The sequence below is a fragment of the Chiloscyllium plagiosum genome, unplaced genomic scaffold (assembly GCF_037043375.1).
Source record: "Chiloscyllium plagiosum isolate Xiang-an unplaced genomic scaffold, Cpla_swu_hap1 HiC_scaffold_32, whole genome shotgun sequence".
In the NCBI taxonomy this organism is placed as follows: Eukaryota; Metazoa; Chordata; class Chondrichthyes; order Orectolobiformes; family Hemiscylliidae; genus Chiloscyllium; species Chiloscyllium plagiosum.
Window position 1 is genome coordinate 46,123,939 of NW_028270170.1, and position 21,307 is coordinate 46,145,245.

The window sequence follows — 21,307 nt, forward strand, 5'->3', positions numbered from 1 at the left end:
ATTGGGAATATACTCATTGGAATTTAGAAGAAGTTGGGGGGGGGGGGGGGGGGGGAATCTTATGCAAACATAAAATTATGCAGCGAATCGACAAGATAGACGCAGAGAGGATAGTTCCACTGGCAGGTGAAACTAGGACAAGAGGGCACAGCCTCAAAATTAGGAGGAGCAGATTTAGGACTGAATTGAGAAGGAACTTCTTCACCCAGAAGGTTGTGAATCGATGGAATTCCCCGCCCAGTGAGTAGCTGACGCTACTTCAGTAAATGTTTTTAAAGCTAAGATAGATTTTATTTTGAACAGTGAAGGAATTAAGGGTTATATTGAGAAGGCAGGTAAGTGGGGCTGAGTACACGAAATGATCAGCCGTGATCTTATTGAATGGTGGAGCAGGCCCAAACGGGTAGATGGCCTACACCTGCTCCTAGTTTGTATGTTCCATAAGGGTCCTCCTCCATCACCTAATCCATTGATTAAGTAACTCCTGTACCATCAACTCACCTTCGTTTCTGAAGTGCTGACTTGCAGAGGTTGCTGTGGATGAAGAGTAAAGCATTTAGATGTCATAGTAAAATTGTAACGGAAAGGCTCAAAGCTATCAACTCCCCGACGGAACTCAGCAACTGTAAGACAAGGTTACCTGCAGCCTTCACAACTGTTATTCCATTTGAGAGTACCACTCCCTCAAATAAACGACCAGTGAAAGCCTCATGTACTGACAGATTGCCAGTATTGTCTCTCCAGAAGCATTATTTAACTGATTAGTATAATAAACCACTCAGGCTGATTATGAATTAATTGCAATATTTAAAGAATAGCTGATTGCTAGTGTGCACAACAAAAAAGTATTCAAAAACAAATCTCTTTATTTTACGAAAGTATTTTGAAGCTTGGTACATATTCTGCACAGAGCAGAGGGGAAGAGTTATTCGGTTGACTCCCCTTCATCTGCAGAGTTGGAATGGTCTGATGGGTGCTCAGCTTTATGCTTTGCCAGTTTTGCCATGAGTTCTGAAATAGAAAGGGTAAAATAAATTGTGTAAGTTGTTTTGTTCTGCCGAGTACGTCCCTCGTTCAGTGCTAGAAGCAGCCTCAGTGGTCAGGGCCAAGGACGAGGAAATAGCACCAAGTCCCATTTCTCAGTTCTGGTCTTTATGCTGTGATTCTTGTTGGGGGCAGTGATCATCGACTGATGTCAGGGCAAGTACGGTTACAATGCCTATTTGAGGCTTGGCTTCCCGCCTGAAAGTTGAGCATGTGCTTGGAGTACCAGGATGTGGAGGATCTTCCTCCCCATGGCCAGGAATGGGAGGAGAATTACAGCCCTGGTAACAGTACTTTACTCAGTAAGGGACAGATGGTGGGATCTCCCTGGGATATTGGTCAGTACTGTTCACTGGTCACGAGCTGAGGGCAGAACTTTCACAGCTTGACAAATGTGACAATGACTGGAACCCTGCTTTGGTCTCTTTGTCAATACAGATTCTACACATTCATTTGAATGGGACCTATGTGACAATGCTGTCACTTTAAAAAGATTATTTTGTCCTTGTTTTCTTTGAAGACAGGTCAGAAAGGCAGAGGTGCCAGGGAGTCTCGGGAGTTTAACAATGGAAGGGCAATGGCCAGTTCTCCCAGTTCAGATTTTTCCTGGTTTGTTTTAGCTATAGCGGTCACAAGATGCGAGAGCCCAGAAGATTTGCAAGCTTCAGCAAATAATCCCTCTGACTTTCTCTGAAATCTCTCTCTGGACGTTGTTCCTTCCTGCCTGTAAGAAGCTGTGTTTGAATTTATCTTTTTGCTAAGGGGTGTTCATGGGATGTTACTGTATTGGAACAGTTAATTAAAAATAGTTACTGCATCAAATTGGTTACGTTTACCGATAGTCGAGATATTCTAAATTCTGCTTTCTTTTGTTCATGCTTCAACTATAGTGTGTAAATAAATTCTGTTTTGCTTAAAGCAGAGTGGCTGGGCCAGCTGCATCACACCTGGAACACCCACTTCACATCTACCCTTATATTAAGAAAAGTTAAAATGTTTTGAGTGGGCTTGGCCTGGTCCATAACTTTTATAACAGAAAGCTGGAGTTGAATGCCTCAGGGAGTTCAGCAGAGGAAAGGAAAGAGATTTTCTTTGCCTGATCAAAGCAGCTTTCTAGTCCTTGACATAAGGTCTTCAGTTTGAACTTAAGTCTCTAATCATTTCATTTCTTTCTTATAAATAGCCTGTTAAGTGTAAGGTTGGTACTGATGTTTTATATAAAAAATGTATCAAAGTGTAGAAAGCAGGAGATTGTTCCAGTGATAAAAGCAAAGATACCAAAGTAATTAATTTAAGAAAACACAATGGCAATGGCAGGACAGGTGCTGCAGCAAGTGGCATCTGCTGGACAATGGGATTGAGAGTGAACCTATCTGGAGCAAGTGCTCACAGCTTGAACAACTTCAGATCTGCACTGAGGAGCTGGAGTTTGCATTTCAGACATTGTACACATCAGCGAGGGAAAGGTTACCTGGAAGGTTTGCTCTAGGAGGCACTCACCCTCTCAGATTACGTCATTCAGATTTGTTCTATGATCAGGGACAGGAGGGTGTGACTGCAGATGATGCATGTACTGGACCTAGAGGTAGCTTTCGAGGAGTCTCAGCCCCTACAACTGTCCAGCACATTCTTGCAAACCGTGTGGATGAGAGAACATACTCCAGAGAAGATGCGAGAACTGACCACAGAACCTTGGATTCAGGAGCAATTCTGGGATGGATTGGGGAGCTGGAAATGTGTTGCTGGAAAAGCGCAGCAGGTCAGGCAGCATCCAAGGAGCAGGAGAATCGACGTTTCGGGCATGAGCCCTTCTTCGGGAATGGAGCGGAGGATCCAGAGGGAGGTCTGTTGCTGGATTGGGGAGGCCAAGGTAAGGGATCGTAGCAGTGGCAGGGAACGGTATAAACATAGGTGATACATTTGTTCTCTTTTGCCATGAGTATTCATCCTGAAGCATGAATTTCTTGCCCAACGTCAGGGTTAAAGATACCTCCTCAGGGATAAGGAGGGAAGAAGTGTTGCGTATTCGAAAAGGCATTAAGATGGACAAGTTCTCCAGGTCTGGACAGGATGTATCCTAGGTTACTGAAGGGAGCGAGAGAGGAAATAGCTGGGGCTTTAACAGTATCTTTGCAGCATCCTTGAACATGGGTGAGGTCCCAGAGGACTGATTAATTGCTGATGTTTAAGAAGGGTAGCAGGGATAATCCAGGTAATTACAGACCAGAGAGCCTGACATCAGTGATAGGGAAGCTACTGGAGAAGATACTAAGGGAAAGAAAATGGGCTTATCAATGAAAGGAAACATGGTTGCGTGCAGGGAACGTCATGTCTTACAAACTTAATAGAGTTCTTCGAAGAGGTGACAAAGCTGATTGATGAGGGAAGGGATATAGATGTTATATACAGTAAGGTGTTTGACAAGGTTCCCCATGGTAGGCTGACAAAGAAGCTGAAGTCGCCTGGGGTCCAGGGTGTACTAGCTAGATGGATAGAGAACTGGGTGGGCAACAGAAGACAGAGAGTAGTAGTGGAAGGGAGTTTCTCAAAATGGAGACCTGTGACCAGTGATGTTCCACGGGATCTGCGCTGGGACCACTGTTGTTTGTGATATACATAAATGATTTGGAGGAAGGTGTAGGTTGCCTCATTAGCAAGTTTGCAGATGACACTAAAATTGGTGGAGTAGCAGATAGTGAAGGGGACTGTCAGAAAATACAGCAGAATATAGATAGATTGGAGAGTTGGGTGAAGAAATGGCAGATGGAGTTCAATCTGGACAAATGCGAGGTGATCCAATTCAAGAGCGAACTATTCGGTAAATGGAAAAGTCCTGGGGAAAATTGATGTCCAGAGGCTCTTCAGGTCCATTGTTCCTTGAAGGTGGCAACACAGGTCAGTAGAGTGGTCAAGAAGGCATACCATGCTTTCCTTCATCGGACAGGGTATTGAGTACAAGAGTTGGCTGGTCATGTTACAGTTGTATAAGACTTTGGTTTGGCCACATTTGAAATACAGCGTACAGTTCTAGTTGCCACATTACCAGGAGAGGGTGAGAGGAGGTTCACCAGGACGTTGCCTGGTACGGAGGGTGCTAGCTCTGAGGAGAAGTTGAGTAGATTAGGATTAATTTCATCGGAAAGAAAGAGGTTGAGGAGGACCTGATTAATATCTACAAAATCATGAGAGGTATAGATAGGCTGGATAGCAAGCAGCTTTCTCCCAGAGTGGTGGACTCAATTACTAGGGGTCACAAGTTCAAAGTGAGAGGGGAAAGGTTTGGGGAGATATACAGGGAAAGTTCTTTACACAGAGGGTGGTGTATGTCTTGAACATGTTGCCAGCGTAGGTGGTAGAGGCCAGAACAATAGCGACAGCTAAGATGTATCTAGACAGACACATGAATGGGCAGGGAACAACGGTCTACAGATCCTTTCAAAATAGGCGGTAGGTTTAGATAGAGGATCTCGATCAACACAGGCTTGGAGGGCCGAAGGGCCTGTTCCTCTGTAATGTTCTTTGTTCTCTTTCTTTGTTTTTGGGGATAAGGGCACCACCTCGGGGATAGGGGCACCACCTCGGGATGGAGAGGGAATGGATCTAGTTTGCATCGTCCATGTTGGCACCTATGGAAGAGTCTATGGTCATGGGAAGTAACTTAAGAATAGGGCTTGCCCATTGAGGGCAGAGATGAGGAAGACTTTCTTCCCTCAGGGAATAGTGAGATTCTTTATCTGACAGAGCTGGAAAAGCTGGGTTGTTCTGTAAATTCAACGTTGAAATTGACTGATTCTTGATCAGTAAGGGGATTAATGATTATGGCGATAAGGCAAAACAAGTGAAGGTGAAGATTATGTAATCAAGCATGCTGTTATTGAATAGATTCGATGGGCCAAGTGACCTACTTCTGCTCCTGAGTCTTATGCCTTATCACACAGCTACTTCTTCCAATCCCATTTCTATGCCTCTTCCTCCTACCTGACAGAACTGGGGCAAGTGGCTTTGTAGTCACTGCAGAATGTCTGCTATCTTAGCCAACCCTCAGATGGATCATCAGTCTGGATTAGAAACCTGCTGCAGCTTTGTAAACTCTGTCTTATCCTGGGTTTCTATTATTGGCTGAAAATGTGTTGCTGGAAAACCGCAGCAGGTCAGGCAGCATCCAAGGAGCAGGAGAATCGACGTTTAGGGCATGAGCCCTTCGTTTTATTATTGGCGCTCTGCTCAATGCCTCAATGAACACAGACGTATGGAAAGGTTGTGTTTCATGACTGAACAAGTAACAAGACAGCGTGGATGAATTATTCAGAGAATGAGTTGAAATCACACCAAAAACAATTTGAAAATTTGAATTTTTTAAATCAGGAAATAATGCTAGTATCAGGAGAAGTGATCATGAAACTGCTTGATTAATGTAAAAACCCAGCTAGTTTACCAATGTCCTTCAGGAACAGCTCACCACCACCTTCTCAAGGGTAATTAGGGCAGGGCAATAAATGCTTATGTCCAGCTATGCCCACATCTCATGAACAAATAAAAAAAACTGCTGTCCTTACCCAAGCTGAGTCTAGAGCTGACTCCAGATCCACATCAATGTGGTTGGTTCCTAAATGCCCTTTTTGAAGTCACTCAGCAAAATACAGTTGTAACAAACTGCTACGAAGAAGAAAGCCCACCATCACACCCAGTACAACACTGGGAAATATATACTAGGTTCTCCAATGACAGCCACAGTCTGACACTGTGTCTGCGTGTGTGTGTCTGTGTATGTGTTCACAGACTGTCCCTGAGGAATGATGCTCAGAAGGGAATGTGACACTTGAACAGAAACACACTCCAATAAACAAATACTGAGCAGTTGCCACAAAATGCTACCTCACCGCACTGCAGGAAGTAAAGGCAAGAACACGCACCTTTGGCGGGGTTGAAGACTCCATTGGTCTGTTGATTACACACATAACAACGCTTGGATTTGTGGTAATGCTGCAGAGCACAGCTTTCACAGAAATAGTGTTTACATCTGAGAAAGAACAGGCAGCTTGTTAAGTGACATGGACATCACCCAATGAACTGGCAGATCATTACATATCAGTCATCCAATAGGAAACAAATTATTATGTAACAGTAATCAGTCTACTGGCTAAATTTACAAAAATACCATGTCCTTTCCATGACAAACCAACTTACTTGGTGATTACAGGACTGGTAAAGGATTTTCTGCAGATGAAACACTTAAAGGGAAGATCATCTTCATCACTGCTCACTTCGTAGTTCTCATCATCTGCAAATAAAAGGCAGGCGAAGAACCATTTTACTGTGCAATCCCTGAAAAGCTGAAATCTCTAGGAATATCACATGCTGCACTAATATATCTCAGAGAGGAACAGCACCCCAACAAAGTTAAATGCACACCAGCACAGAACAGCTTAGTTAGACAAGTTGTTTAGTTTAATTGGTTTAGATTCTCTACAGTGTGGAAACATGCTCTTCAGCCCAACAAGTCCACACCGACTCTCCGAAGGGAAACCCACCCAAATCCATTCTCCTACATTTACCTCTGACTAATGCACCTAACACTGCGGGTAATTTAGCATGGCCAATTCACCTGACCTGCACATTTTTGGATTGGGGGAGGAAACTGGAGCACCCGGAGGAAACCCACGCAGACACGGGGAGAATGTGCAAACTCCACACAGTCAGTTGCCCGAGGTGGGAAATGAACCCGGGTCCCTGGCGCTGTGAGGCAGCAGTGCTAACCACTGAGCCCCGTGCCGCCCAATTTCATTTTGATCGACTTTTCAACACCCAATAAATTAACAGCCAATAACAGGCTATTTCCCAACTGCCTTGAAAACAGATAGTGACCACACTTAATAAATATTGGACTGTGGACCAGTTTGGAATGCTCGAAGTGTGAGAGACAGTGTGTGTGAACATGTGCAAATCCAATTTGTTTCTTCAACTGTACAAAGTAAGCTGTTCAACAAAGAATTCAACATCAAGTGCAAAAGACCATTGATATCAATTCATATTGCAAATAAATTACTGGGTTTACAATTAGATTTGGGTAAAAGGTGGAGCCCAATAAAATTGCGTACGTTTAACAAAAATTAATACAAATTCTGAAAACAACATTGGGATGCATTAGAAGCTAAACTGGGTAACAGGCCACTGGTCGTGGGCCAAACCTGGTTTAAAAAAGGGTGCAACCCTTCTTCAGGACTGGGGATAGGTGTGGGGAGAGTTGTCGATAAAGGGGTGGTGGGGACAGGATGCAGAAGTGAAGACAGGCAGAGGGTACGACCTGGTTGGTAGCATCCTCTCCCTCCTGATGCTGCCTGCCTTGCTGTGTCCCCTCTCCCTCCTGATGCTGCCTGCCTTGCTGTGATCCCCCTCCCTCCTGATGCTGCCTGCCTTGCTGTGTCCCTCTCCCTCCTCATGCTGCCTACCTTGCTGTGTTCCCTCTCCCTCCTGATACTGCCTGCCTTGCTGTGTTCCTCTCCCTCCTGATGCTGCCTGCCTTGCTGTGTTTTCCCAGCCTCCTGATGCTGCCTGCCTTGCTGTGTCCCTCTCCCTCCTGATGCTGCCTGTCTTGCTTTGTCCATCTCCCTCCTGGTGCTGCCTGCCTTGCTGTGTCCCTCTCCCTCCAGATGCTGCCTGCCTTGCTGTGTTCCCTCTCCCTCCAGATGCTGCCTGCCTTGCTGTGTTCCTCTCCCTCCTGATGCTGCCTGCCTTGCTGTGTTTTCCCAGCCTCCTGATGCTGCCTGCCTTGCTGTGTTCCCCCTCCCTCCTGATGCTGCCTGCCTTGCTGTGTTCCCCCACCCTCCTGATGCTGCCTGCCTTGCTGTGTCCCTCTCCCTCCTGATGCTGCCTGCCTTGCTGTGTTCCTCTCCCTCCTGATGCTGCCTGCCTTGCTGTGTTTTCCCAGTCTCCTGATGCTGCCTGCCTTGCTGTGTCCCTCTCCCTCCAGATGCTGCCTGCCTTGCTGTGTTTTCCCAGCCTCCTGATGCTGCCTGCCTTGCTGTGTTCCTCTCGCTCCTGATGCTGCCTGCCTTGCTGTGTCCCTCTCTCTCCTGATGCTGCCTGCCTTGCTGTGTCCCTCTCCCTCCTGATGCCGCCTGCCTTGCTGTGTCCCTCTCCCTCCTGATGCTGCCTGTCTTGCTGTGTCCCTCTCCCTTCTGATGCTGCCTGCCTTGCTGTGTTCCTCTCCCTCCTGATGCTGCCTGCCTTGCTGTGTTTTCCCAGCCTCCTGATGCTGCCTGCCTTGCTGTGTTCCTCTCCCTCCTGATGCTGCCTGCCTTGCTGTGTTTTCCAAGGCTCCTGATGCTGCCTGCCTTGCTGTGTCCCTCTCGCTACAGATGCTGCCTGCCTTGCTGTGTCCCCTCTCTCTCCTGATGCTGCCTGCCCTGCTGTGTTCCTCTCCCTCCTGATGCTGCCTGCCTTGCTGTGTCCCTCTCCCTCTGATGCTGCCTGCCTTGCTGTGTTCCTCTCCCTCCTGATGCTGCCTGCCTTGCTGTGTCCCTCTCCCTTCTGATGCTGCCTGCCTTGCTGTGTCCCTCTCCGTTCTGATGCTGCCTGCCTTGCTGTGTTCCCTCTCCCTCCTGATGCTGCCTGCCTTGCTGTGTCCCTCTCCCTCTGATGCTGCCTGCCTTGCTGTGTTCCTCTCCCTCCTGATGCTGCCTGCCTTGCTGTGTCCCTCTCCCTCCTGATGCTGCCTGCCTTGCTGTGTCCCTCTCCCTTCTGATGCTGCCTGCCTTGCTGTGTCCCTCTCCCTCCTGATACTGCCTGCCTTGCTGTGTCCCTCTCCGTTCTGACGCTGCCTGCCTTGCTGTGTCCCTCTCCGTTCTGATGCTGCCTGCCTTGCTGTGTTCCCTCTCCCTCCTGATGCTGCCTGCCTTGCTGTGTTCCTCTCCCTCCTGATGCTGCCTACCTTGCTGTGTCCCTCTCCCTCCTGATGCTGCCTGCCTTGCTGTGTCCCTCTCCCTCCTGATGCTGCCTGCCTTGCTGTGTCCCTCTCCCTCCTGATACTGCCTGCCTTGCTGTGTCCCTCTCCGTTCTGACGCTGCCTGCCTTGCTGTGTCCCTCTCCGTTCTGATGCTGCCTGCCTTGCTGTGTTCCCTCTCCCTCCTGATGCTGCCTGCCTTGCTGTGTTCCTCTCCCTCCTGATGCTGCCTACCTTGCTGTGTCCCTCTCCCTCCTGATGCTGCCTGCCTTGCTGTGTTCCTCTCCCTCCTGATGCTGCCTGCCTTGCTGTGTTCCTCTCCCTCCTGATGCTGCCTACCTTGCTGTGTTTTCCAAGCCTCCTGATGCTACCTGCCTTGCTGTGTCCCTTTCCCTCCTGATGCTGCCTGCCTTGCTGTGTTCCTCTACCTCCTGATGCTGCCTACCTTGCTGTGTTTTCCAAGCCTCCTGATGCTACCTGCCTTGCTGTGTCCCTCTCCCTCCTGATGTTGCCTGCCTTGCTGTGTTCCTCTACCTCCTGATGCTGCCTGCCTTGCTGTGTTCCTCTCCCTCCTAATGCTGCCTGCTTTGCTGTGTTCTCCCAGCCTCCTGCTGGTCCAGTTAATCCTTTGCAAACTACTGGGGTAGTCTATGTGGCATACTGTGAGCTGGTCTCACTACATGACACATTTTTGGATCTGAGTTTTGGCAAAAATAACATTAAGAGATTTGTTTTTCTTTTTCTTCCATTTAGAACATAAAACAGTATAGCACAGTACAGACCCTTTGGCCCACGATGTACCCATTAATTAGCTTAATCTAAGATCAGCTAACCTACACACCCCTCAATTTATTGCCACCTATGTGCTAGACCAGCAGTCGCTTAAACATCCCTAATGCCTCTGACTCTATTACCACCGCTGACAGTGCATTCCACCATCCACCTCTCTCTGCATAAAGAACCTACCTCTGACATCTCCCCTATACCTTCCTCCAATCACCTTAAAATTATGACCCCCTCATGACAGCTATTTCTGCCCTGGAGAAAAGTCTCTGGCTATCCACTCTATCAGGTCACCTCTCTTCCCCCTTCTCTCCAGTGTGAAAAGCCCTGGCTCACTCAATCTCTCTTCATAAGACAAGCCCTCCAATCCAGGAAATCTGCTCTACACCCTCTCTGAAGCATCTACAGCCTTCCTACATTTGTGAGAAAGATCAAGAGATGGTTGAAGTGATGGTAAAGTTGTTAGCAACTCTAGATCGGAGTGACAAGTGATAGTTTTGACTAGTTTAGTTTAAAGAACAACCCCAAGTTAATCCTGGATGTTACCAAAGTGGCAAGCTTTGCTTTTGCATGTTTTGTCATTCAGTCACTTGACACAAGAGAACATCTTTCTTTCATTCTTTCCCACCCACTCAAAGACACACTCTTACTTTGAAACGGCTCCACGGGAAGGTAGTATTTGGACTTAACCACCTCAACCAAAGAGAAACTCACAACTGAGTGTCCTGTCTTCACCTTATATTCTCACATGACAACTCCTGTCTACGCATTACAATAATGACTGGGATTCTTAACACATGACCCCACTTTCCTCTGCTCACACAGGGACAATGAGATCAGTTGAAACAACTGCTGTCCTTGTGAACAGCATCTCACTCAGCTAAAGCAGGAATTAAAACCAATCACAATTCCTAAACATATCATGTTGTACTTTAATGCAGTCAGGTGATGCCAGCGCCTTGGCAGTAGCCACAATACTTATTTAAAATTGCTGTCTGTGATAACCCCATTACATTTAAGGAAGATTAAGGTAACATTACATTTGTAACTATAACACTCACCATTTACACCATAACGGCCTTCATCTAGCTCCCGTTCGATCTGCCAGCCATGTTTGTAGTCTGATCGGTCGTGTAGAAACTTACAGCTGTCTATGAGGGAGAGAGACAGAAAAAAATACTCCTGGTCAGCAGAGCGCAGAGGAAGACCACACACCATGAAAGCTCACTGCCACTCTTTTAATAGGGAAGGAGGCCAGGGACACCTCCTCTCTCAAATTACTCGTCAAGTTTTTAAGACACTGAACCAGACAAGCTATATAAATACTAGGACAGGTTAGAACTGTTGTGAGTAATCAGCTCCAGACTTCCAAAAGCTTGTCCGCCATCGACAATGAATAAGTCAGGAGTGTGATAGAACAGTGCCCATTTGCCTGAATGAGTGCCACCTCAACAACACAACACTATCCAGGACAAAGCAGTTGGCCAAACCACCTTCCAAACCTCGAATCTCGACGACCAAGAAGAAAAAGGCAACGAGATTTCTCTTGGAAGACAACAAGAGGAACTTGCCTCCAAACCCACAGAAGCCGGTCTCTTTGTAATCTTTACAGATGTCAGGTTGATAGTCCCACCGCACTGTTGCTCGAAGGTGCTCAGGAGCTCGGATAGGTCCTTTCCTGAAACACAATAATCAGTGTCCAAACTAACAATAACTGCCAGCGCATTACACAAAACAGTGACAGCCAATGAGAGACGGGTTGCCAGAGAGAAACTGTGTGGGGGTTGAGAGAATGAAGAGCTGAAAATGTGTTGCTGGAAAAGCGCAGCAGGTCAGGCAGCATCCAGGGAACAGGAGAATCGACGTTTCGGGCATAAGCCCTTCTTCAGGAAGAGCTTCATTCCTGAAGAAGGGCTTATGCCCGAAACGTCGATTCTCCTGTTCCCTGGATGCTGCCTGACCTGCTGCGCTTTTCCAGCAACACATTTTCAGCTCTGATCTCCAGCATCTGCAGACCTCACTTTTTCCTTGAGAGAATGAAGGTCAAGGCTCACACTATCCACCAGGCCTTTTTCATAGCTTATTAAAAAAAAAATCACTGACCTCTACCTCAGTGCAGTAACATCACTCCCTGCTGAGGGACTGGGGGCAGTAACGTCACTCCCTGCTGAGCGAGTGGGGGCAGTAACGTCACTCACTGCTGAGCGACTGGGGGCAGTAACGTCACTCACTGCTGAGCGACTGGGGGCAGTAACGTCACTCACTGCTGAGCGACTGGGGGCAGTAACGTCACTCACTGCTGAGCGACTGGGGGCAGTAACGTCACTCACTGCTGAGCGACTGGGGGCAGTAACGTCACTCACTGCTGAGCGACTGGGGGCAGTAACGTCACTCACTGCTGAGCGACTGGGGGCAGTAACGTCACTCACTGCTGAGCGACTGGGGGCAGTAACGTCACTCACTGCTGAGCGACTGGGGGCAGTAACGTCACTCACTGCTGAGCGAGTGGGGGCAGTAACGTCACTCACTGCTGAGCGAGTGGGGGCAGTAACGTCACTCACTGCTGAGCGAGTGGGGGCAGTAACGTCACTCACTGCTGAGCGAGTGGGGGCAGTAACGTCACTCACTGCTGAGCGAGTGGGGGCAGTAACGTCACTCACTGCTGAGCGAGTGGGGGCAGTAACGTCACTCACTGCTGAGCGAGTGGGGGCAGTAACGTCACTCACTGCTGAGCGAGTGGGGGCAGTAACGTCACTCACTGCTGAGCGAGTGGGGGCAGTAACGTCACTCACTGCTGAGCGAGTGGGGGCAGTAACGTCACTCACTGCTGAGCGAGTGGGGGCAGTAACGTCACTCACTGCTGAGCGAGTGGGGGCAGTAACGTCACTCACTGCTGAGCGAGTGGGGGCAGTAACGTCACTCACTGCTGAGCGAGTGGGGGCAGTAACGTCACTCACTGCTGAGCGAGTGGGGGCAGTAACGTCACTCACTGCTGAGCGACTGGGGGCAGTAACGTCACTCACTGCTGAGCGACTGGGGGCAGTAACGTCACTCACTGCTGAGCGACTGGGGGCAGTAACGTCACTCACTGCTGAGCGACTGGGGGCAGTAACGTCACTCACTGCTGAGCGACTGGGGGCAGTAACGTCACTCACTGCTGAGCGACTGGGGGCAGTAACGTCACTCACTGCTGAGCGACTGGGGGCAGTAACGTCACTCACTGCTGAGCGACTGGGGGCAGTAACGTCACTCACTGCTGAGCGACTGGGGGCAGTAACGTCACTCACTGCTGAGCGACTGGGGGCAGTAACGTCACTCACTGCTGAGCGACTGGGGGCAGTAACGTCACTTGTTTCTGAGGGACTGGGGGCAGTAACGTCGCTCACTGCTGAGGGGCTGGGGTCCGTAACGTCACTCACTGCTGGGGGCTGGGGGCAGTGATGTCACTCACTGCTGAGGGACTGGGGACAGTAACGTCATGCACTGCTGAGGGACTGGGGACAGTAATGTCACGCACTGCTGAGGGACTGGGGACAGTAACGCCACTCACTGCTGGGGGCTGTGATGTCACTCACTGCTGAGGGACTGGGGGCAGTAATGTCCCTCACTGCTGAGGGACTGGGGGCAGTAACGTCACTTACTGCTGAGGGACTGGGGGCAGTAATGTCACTCACTACTGAGGGACTGGGGACAGTAACATCACTCATTGCTGAGGGACTGGGGGCAGTAATGTCACTCACTGCTGACGGACTGGGGACAGTAATGTCACTCACTGCTGAGGGACTGGGGACAGTGATGTCACTCACTGCTGAGGGACTGGGGGCAGTAATGTCACTCATTACTGAGGGACGGGGAATAGGACTCCACTAGCTAACCTTAGACAATGTGGAGTCCGAGCCTGAAGGATCCAGGAGGGAGATCGAGAGGCGTTGCTGAATGTTTCACTCACCTCACCATTCCAGAAGCTGCATTTCCCATGGACGTGTCTTTGGGTGTGACGTATTTGATGTAATTGTTGATACCTCGGTAGATTTTTTCATCATCTTTCCCTTTCAATTCCTGTTAGTTACAAAGAGGATAACTACAAGATTATGATAGTCCTCATTTTGGACATTGAAGAGTCAGCCACAGTGAAAGCAGGAACTGTTTGTTGATGTGGCAAAGTATTTGAAAGTCCCATACTAATTGTGGTTAAACAGCTTTATGGTTAGGATTTATTTATATTATTGTAACTACACGTTTTTACATCTGTTTCCTCGTTAGTAGTGGGCGGCACGGTGGCACAGTGGTTAGCACTGCTGCCTCACAGCGCCAGAGACCCGGGTTCAATTCCCGCCTCAGGCGACTGACTGTGTGGAGTTTGCACATTCTCCCTGTGTCTGCATGGGTTTCCTCCGGGTGCATGGGTTTCCTCCCACAGTCCAAAGATGTGCAGGTTAGGTGAATTGGCCATGCTAAATTTCCCGTAGTGTTAGGTAAGGGGTAAATGTAGGGGTATGGGTGGGTTGCACTTCGGCGGGTCGGTGTGGACTTGTTGGGCCGAAGGGCCTGTTTCCACACAGTAATGTAATGTAATCTAATCTAATCTCATTTCTTCACCATTGCAGTGTTGTATGCAAACTATGTTCCTCTCAATCCCTATGCTTGTGTTCTATCTCCCCACTGCTTTTGCCACTGTATCCCAGTAAGTATTGTTCATTTTACCCGGTTTCATTCTCTGTGCTTGTGAGACTGACTACTTTCAATAACAATCCTTCCAACAATCATCCCAGTGGATCTCAGTGATTCAGTCTCTTTCTCTCCCTCACCCTAACGCACCATCCCCTTGATTCTGATGTCAACAGGAGCAGAACTCAAATATAAATAGAAGCTTAGTAGGTCTGATAGCACATGTGGAGAGAAAAACAGAGTTAATGCTTTCAGCCCAGTGTATCTCTTCTTCTGCTCATGCTGAGTTTCTTTGACAGTTTCTGTTTTGATCGCAGATGCCCAGAATTCAGTGTTTTGGTTTTGCTGCTGGAGAAGTTTGTTCACTCACTTTTGTCAAATGAAGGGATTTGTAGACCAACTGAAAACTTACCGTATAACCCCAAATCTCAAACTTCCACCCAATTCAACTTTTAAGATTATCAAGAATCCTAACAAAATTAACCGAGGTCGACGGCTCATCGTGATGATGGGTCAACTAGGCGACATAAATGAAAAATTATCACCTAACGAGGAATCAAATTAGCTGGGAAAGTGATTGAAGTGACAATGTCAAGTAATATGGCTACCTGGAGATAATTTGGAACTATGTAGGTTGGCTAAGCAGAGAAAGTTAGGGTTGACAGCTAGGTGAGGGCGTTCGTGTCAAACTGAGCTCATCTGTGAGAAAGACTGGGGTTTGGACATCTCAATAAGCTCTCTGTATTTCTAAAATGGTTCTTCTGTGACATGGTCTGTATTTCACAAATACATCTTATGTCTTCCACTCCCTACTCCTCACTGGGTAATCTCATGACCAAATGCAGACAAGGCATAAAAACCAGGAAATGCTGGAAATACTCAGTGACTAAGGCATCATCTGTGAATGCAGGTTAACATTTCAGGTGTGAGACCTACCACTAGAACCGGTTATCTTTACCTGAAACAGCTTCTGTCACTATTCCTGGAACACAGCAGATGTAGTGAAACAGGGCAGGTTACAAATACCATCAAATCACATAACCCCAATATGGGATCAGCAAACCCCCTCACCTCTTGGATCTTCTGACTTCGTTCGAAGATGGCTTGCATGTCTTTATCTTTCTCAGTGTCCAGTTGATATACAGCTGTTGCTCCCATGTCCTCTGGGCCAACAGGTTTCTGTGAAGGACAGAAAGGCAAAAACTCCATACGGCATTTACAACACTGCCCTTTCATGACACCAAGCAATGTCATGTGTGTCTCTCTCAGACTCTCGTTCCTCCACATCATCCCCTCATTAACGCATATCCTCAAACTACTTTGTTCATAAAGACAGTTATTTTACACAGGTGTGAATTTCACATGTCTTTCCTGATATTTCATTCCATGTGGGGACATATATTAACTCCTTCCCAAGGAGGACAGGCAGCCCCCAGCCCATATAGGGTCAGAGCTCTCCCCCTTCCCTCATCTGCAGGATCAGAGCTCTCCCCCTTCCCTCATCTACAGGATCAGAGCTCTCCCCCTTCCCTCACCTGCAGGATCAGAGCTCTCCCCCTTCTCTCACCTGCAGGGTCAGAGCTCTCCCCCTTCTCTCATCTGCAGGGTCAGAGCTCTCCCCCTTCTCTCACCTGCAGGGTCAGAGCTCTCCCCCTTCTCTCACCTGCAGGGTCAGAGCTCTCCTCCTTCCCTCACCTGCAGGGTCAGAGCTCTCCCCCTTCTCTCACCTGCAGGGTCAGAGCTCTCCCCCTTTCCACATCTACAGGATCAGAGCTCTCCCCCGTTCCACATCTACAGGATCAGAGCTCTCCCCCTTCTCTCATCTGCAGGGTCAGAGCTCTCCCCCTTCCCTCATCTGCAGGGTCAGAGCTCTCCCCCTTCCCTCATCTGCAGGGTCAGAGCTCTCCCCCTTCCCTCATCTGCAGGGTCAGAGCTCTCCCCCTTTCCATATCTGCAGGGTCAGAGCTCTCCCCCTTCCCTCACCTGCAGGGTCAGAGCTCTCCCCCTTCCCTCACCTGCAGGGTCAGAGCTCGCCCCCTTCTCTCATCTGCAGGGTCAGAGCTCTCCCCCTTTCCACATCTGCAGGGTCAGAGCTCTCCCCCTTCCCTCATCTGCAAGGTCAGAGCTCTCCCCCGTTCCACATCTACAGGATCAGAGCTCTCCCCCTTTCCACATCTGCAGAGTCAGAGCTCTCCCCCTTCCCTCACCTGCAGGGTCAGAGCTCTCCTCCTTCCCTCATCTGCAGGGATAGAGCTCTCCCACTTCCCTCATCTGCAGGGTCAGAGCTCTCCCCCTTCCCTCATCTGCATGGTTAGAGCTCTCCCACTTCCCTCATCTGCGGGGAGCCACCGTGTAATTGAGATGGAATGGGCCTCATGGCTCCCGTTTGGGGGAGCTTCTTTGTTTCTTGCTGCTTACCGCTGATCGGGTGGATTTGTACGACACAGTGATTTTCTCAGCTCCATCACTATCACTGTTACTGCATTGCTCTTTCACTCTTGTTGATCTTGCAGTCTGGGAACAATCAGATAAACAGTTAGTAAACAGCAGCCTTGGCCTGAGAATCAGACACACATGTTGTTTATTAATATTACAGTTCAGCAATTGCTGCAGGGCCTGATCATTCCTCTTATCAGATTAGTAGCAGGGTACCGATCCTTGACCATCTCACCCAAGCTACTGCTCTTCACGGTTCATACAGATTACTGAGTACCAGCAGACTATTCAATTGGGGGTGGTTGGGGGGGGTAGGATCACTACAAATCTAAGATATTTTTTCTTAGATGGGTCTAAGAAATAACACAAATTCCCCTGGACTTGAATCACAGAAATTCTACAATGTGGAAACAGGCGCTTTGGCCCAACAAGTCCATACCGATCCTCCAAAGAGAACCCACCCACACCCATTCCCCCAACATCTTGTGCTATATTTACCGTTGACCAATGCACCTAACCTACACATTCCTGCACACTATGGGCAATTTCCCTTGACCAATTCACCCAACCTGCACATCTTTGGACTGTGGGAGGAAACCGGAGCACCCGGAAGAAACCCACACAGACACGGGGAGAATGTGCAAACTCCACACAGACAGTTGCCGGAGGGTGGAATCGAATCCAGTTCTCTGGTGCTGTGAGAACTGAGCCACCGTGCCAACCCAAGATTGAGTATGTTAACCTGTCTCTGGGCAGGAAAGCAGCCTTCACTGGCAGCTTCCAGCATGTGCAATAAATGTTTATTAAGAGGTAATCTGAGGCCTGTTGGTAAATGAAGTTGGCAAGCCAGGTTACAGAAGCACACATGATCTGAAAGTGAGGAATAAATATGAAGGACAGGACATTTTACTGAATCTTTATAAAATCATGGCTCAGCCCCAGCTGGAAGAATTCTGAGGTAGGCCGTAGGGTTTACAAGAACATTGAAATGTGCCAAATTAGTAGCAGGGTGAGGAGTTCAGTAAAGCCTATTCCTCGTACAGCAGAGAAGGATGCAGGAAAAATTAACTGAGGTGTTCAAAACGGTCAGGTGTTTTGACTGAGAAACACAGTTCCTATGCTGATGAATGTAACAGAAAACCAAAGGGAGTTAAGGTAACATTATTTCAAGCAATTAGTAATGATCTGGAACACATTGCCTGAAAGGATGATGGAAGCAGGTTCAATAACAACTTTCTAAAAGACTCTGGGTCTACACTAGAAGCATCGAAAACAAAAGAATAAAAGAAAATTTCCATTGTCTTAAAAATCAATAACCATTCGGCACAAATTTGATGATTAAAAAAATGAAAAAGAAATGAGATAAACATTTTTAAGCAATGACTGGTAGAATTCTGAATTCACTGGCAGAAATATGCCTAAAATAGCATAGCAGACAGGTTCAGAAGTAGGTTTCAAAAGAGACTTAGTGGGCGACACGGTGCCTCAGTGGTTAAGCATTGCTGCCTCACAGCACCAGGGAACTGGATTCGATTCCACCCTCAGGTTACTATCTGTGTGGAGTTTGCTCATTCTCCCCGTGTCAGCGTGGGTTTCCTCCGGGTGCTCCGGTTTCCTCCCACAGTCCAAAGATGTGCAGGTCAGGTGAACTGGCCATGTTAAATTGTCCATAGTATTAGGTACATTAGTCAGAGGGAAATGGGTCTGGGTAGATTACTTCCGGAGGGTTGGTGTGGACAGGTTGGGCCAAAGGGCCTGTTTCCACACTGTAGGGAATCAAATCTAATCTAACAAGTAAATATTTGGAGATAGAAAACTCACATGGATATGAAGAAAGATTAATTCAATTGCTTTTCAAAACAGTTAGCAATTTCGGGTCGAATGGGCTTCTTGCCTGGACTCAGTTGTGATATAGTTGTAATGGAAAGTTTCAAAGAGGTAGATTGTTATAGTGCTTAAAGCTAGAGGGATCAAAGGGTACAGAAGCGAAAGTGGACACAAGGCACTGACTTGGATGATCAGCCATGGCCATACTGAATGGAAGCAGACTCTTCAGGGTAAATAATATATGCCTATTTCTATTTTCTATGTTTCTATGCAACAAGAGTAACTCAACTGCCTTACAAAAGATCCCTATAGGCCTGACATGCCAAATGGTCTCCTGTTCCTGATTCTGCACTGTTAAACCACAGTTTGGCCATGTACTATCTCACCCACCTTCTGTATCATGGGGTTCGACACAGTCGTTCTCTTTTCTCTCCGCACTGCAGTGTTCCCATCATCGTCTCCACTGCTGTCTGTGCAGCAGAAGGGAAAACCCAGTAAGTATGTACAGCATCACCCTCATCGAGACGTGCCCAGAGTCCCTTTATTATATTAACGTGTTAGTAAGAGACTGCCTCATTATGGGAACCATTATAAAGTGATATATTATCAGGAACAAGAACATGTTTCAACCCAGAGGGAAACGTCTCTAGCCTCTGATCATACCCAGTTTTATAGCGGTATAATAAATATTGGGTAAAGAACTCACATTTATAGCATTTCTCATACCATTACGATATCCCGACATTTTAAAAGCAATTCTTTAAATGCAGTTACTGTGCCGTAGGAATAGGAGGCCATTAAGCTCCTTGAGCCTGCTTAGCCTTTTAACTAGATCATTGCTGACGTGAACCTTGGTGTCATTTACCCTTTTCTCCATCTTGGAGATGTTTAGAAGACTGAGAGGGGATCTGTTTAAGACATATAAGATTATTAAAGGATTGGACACTCTGGAGGCAGGAAACATGTTTCCGCTGACGGCTGAGTGCTGAACCAGAGGACACAGCTTAAAAATATGGGGTAGACCATTTAGGACAGAGATGAGGAGAAACTTCTTCACCCAGAGAGTGGTGGCTGTGTGGAATGCTCTTCCCCAGAGGGCAGTGGAGACCCAGTCTCTGGATTCATTTAAGAAAGAGTTGGATAGAGCTCTCAAGGATAGTGGAATCAAGGGTTATGGAGATAAGGCAGGAATAGGATACTGATTAAGGATGATCAGCCATGATCATATTGAATGGTGGTGCAGGCTCGAAGGGCAGAATGGCCTACTCCTGCACCTATTGTCTATCTCTTCCCACACCCTTAGTGAACACAATTAATTATCTCAGACCTAAAAGGTTCAATTAGTGCCCAGCATTTACAGCTTCCTAGGGAACGAGGTCAAATTTCTACCACATTTTGTATAAACAGTGGCACAGTGTGGGGAAAAGAGGGAGATTGAGACTGCCTCCCCCTGAACAATCATTATCCTAGCCAACTTTATAACCAGGCCCTTCAGAGGGCATTAAACTCAATAATGAGGTGAGAGTTCATGTGAAGGGAGACCACAGAAGGTAGAAAGAAAGGACAATAGTGCAGGGTAGCAATATGAATAAAAGGATAGAACACACAGACACAAGGTGACATGAGATAAGTTCAGAGTAGGGTAACATCGCAAAACAAATCAAAAAGCTTGTTAATATTCATAGGGCATTCATAACATGGTTAAACTGATAACAAAAATGGAAATAAATGATTATATTATGAGGGCAATTGAAGAGTTCTGATCACAAGGTTAAAATGACCGAGACACAAATATTCAATGGAATTTCACAGGTATTAAGGAGAGTAAGGAAGGAAAGTGGGGTGGTTAATAAAAGATCAGTACAGAAATGAGAAATGTTCTTGGCTCAGAAGATCAATCATAGAATCAGTTTGGATGGACAGTAAACAAAACAAAGGGGATTGATAAGAATGATCATGAGAGATTCTAACATTTACAGATTGGAGGAGTTGAACTGGCAAGGCAGTCAAAGTTATGCTCATAGGGTATATTCAGGTCAATTTGTAAGAATAACATGTTCTGAGACTGGAGAGAACAGGTTATTTCAGACCTGGTAAAGCACAATGAGAGGATTAATGAATGACATCATTGTAAACTATCATAAAAAGTGATCATAATGTCACAGAAATTTGTATTTAATTTGAGGATGAGAAATGTAGGATCGAGTCTTAGAAGTAAATAAAATACAACTACAAGGATATGAATTCAAAGCAGGCACAAATGGTCTGGTTAAAAGATTATGACAGTAGAGAAGCAGTGGGACACATTTAAGCCAAACTGAATTTTCAACACAAACATATTTCATTCAGAAAAGAAGACCATGAGAAGGTATAGCTTTTGTGACTAACTAAGAAATATAAAAGCTGTGTAAATTGAAAGGAAAGTTGTGCCTTGTTGTAAAGGCTGGTGGCAAGTCAGAAGATTGTGAACTGTTAGAAACAAGCAAAGGATCATAAAAAAATGAATTAGAGTAGGAGAGAAAAAGAGAAAATTAGCAAGAAACACGAAAACAGACTGTAAATGTTTCCATGAGTACATAAAAAAAAGCAGCTAAAGTGATGATGAGA

At 47.1% G+C, this 21,307-nt stretch overlaps 1 protein-coding gene across 2 annotated transcripts in view; it reads right to left on the reverse strand.

The window, feature by feature from the left end:
- Positions 1-843: 843 nt before the first annotated feature.
- Positions 844-21,307, reverse strand: part of rnf113a (ring finger protein 113A) — a 28,284-nt gene continuing 7,820 nt past the window's right edge. Inside the window, exons 2-10 of one of the 2 annotated variants that reach the window (XM_043675360.2) lie at positions 19,091-19,170; positions 16,856-16,951; positions 15,509-15,616; positions 13,719-13,828; positions 11,341-11,447; positions 10,831-10,920; positions 6,232-6,325; positions 5,958-6,064; positions 844-1,011 (exon numbers count right to left, since the gene is read on the reverse strand). In XM_043675360.2, the coding sequence (XP_043531295.2) occupies positions 926-1,011; positions 5,958-6,064; positions 6,232-6,325; positions 10,831-10,920; positions 11,341-11,447; positions 13,719-13,828; positions 15,509-15,616; positions 16,856-16,951; positions 19,091-19,170 (878 nt within the window). In that variant the 3' untranslated portion in view covers positions 844-925. Of the gene's footprint in view, positions 1,012-5,957; positions 6,065-6,231; positions 6,326-10,830; positions 10,921-11,336; positions 11,448-13,718; positions 13,829-15,508; positions 15,617-16,855; positions 16,952-19,090; positions 19,171-21,307 lie in introns of both variants that reach the window. The other variant, XM_087977974.1, reaches the window with a different exon arrangement.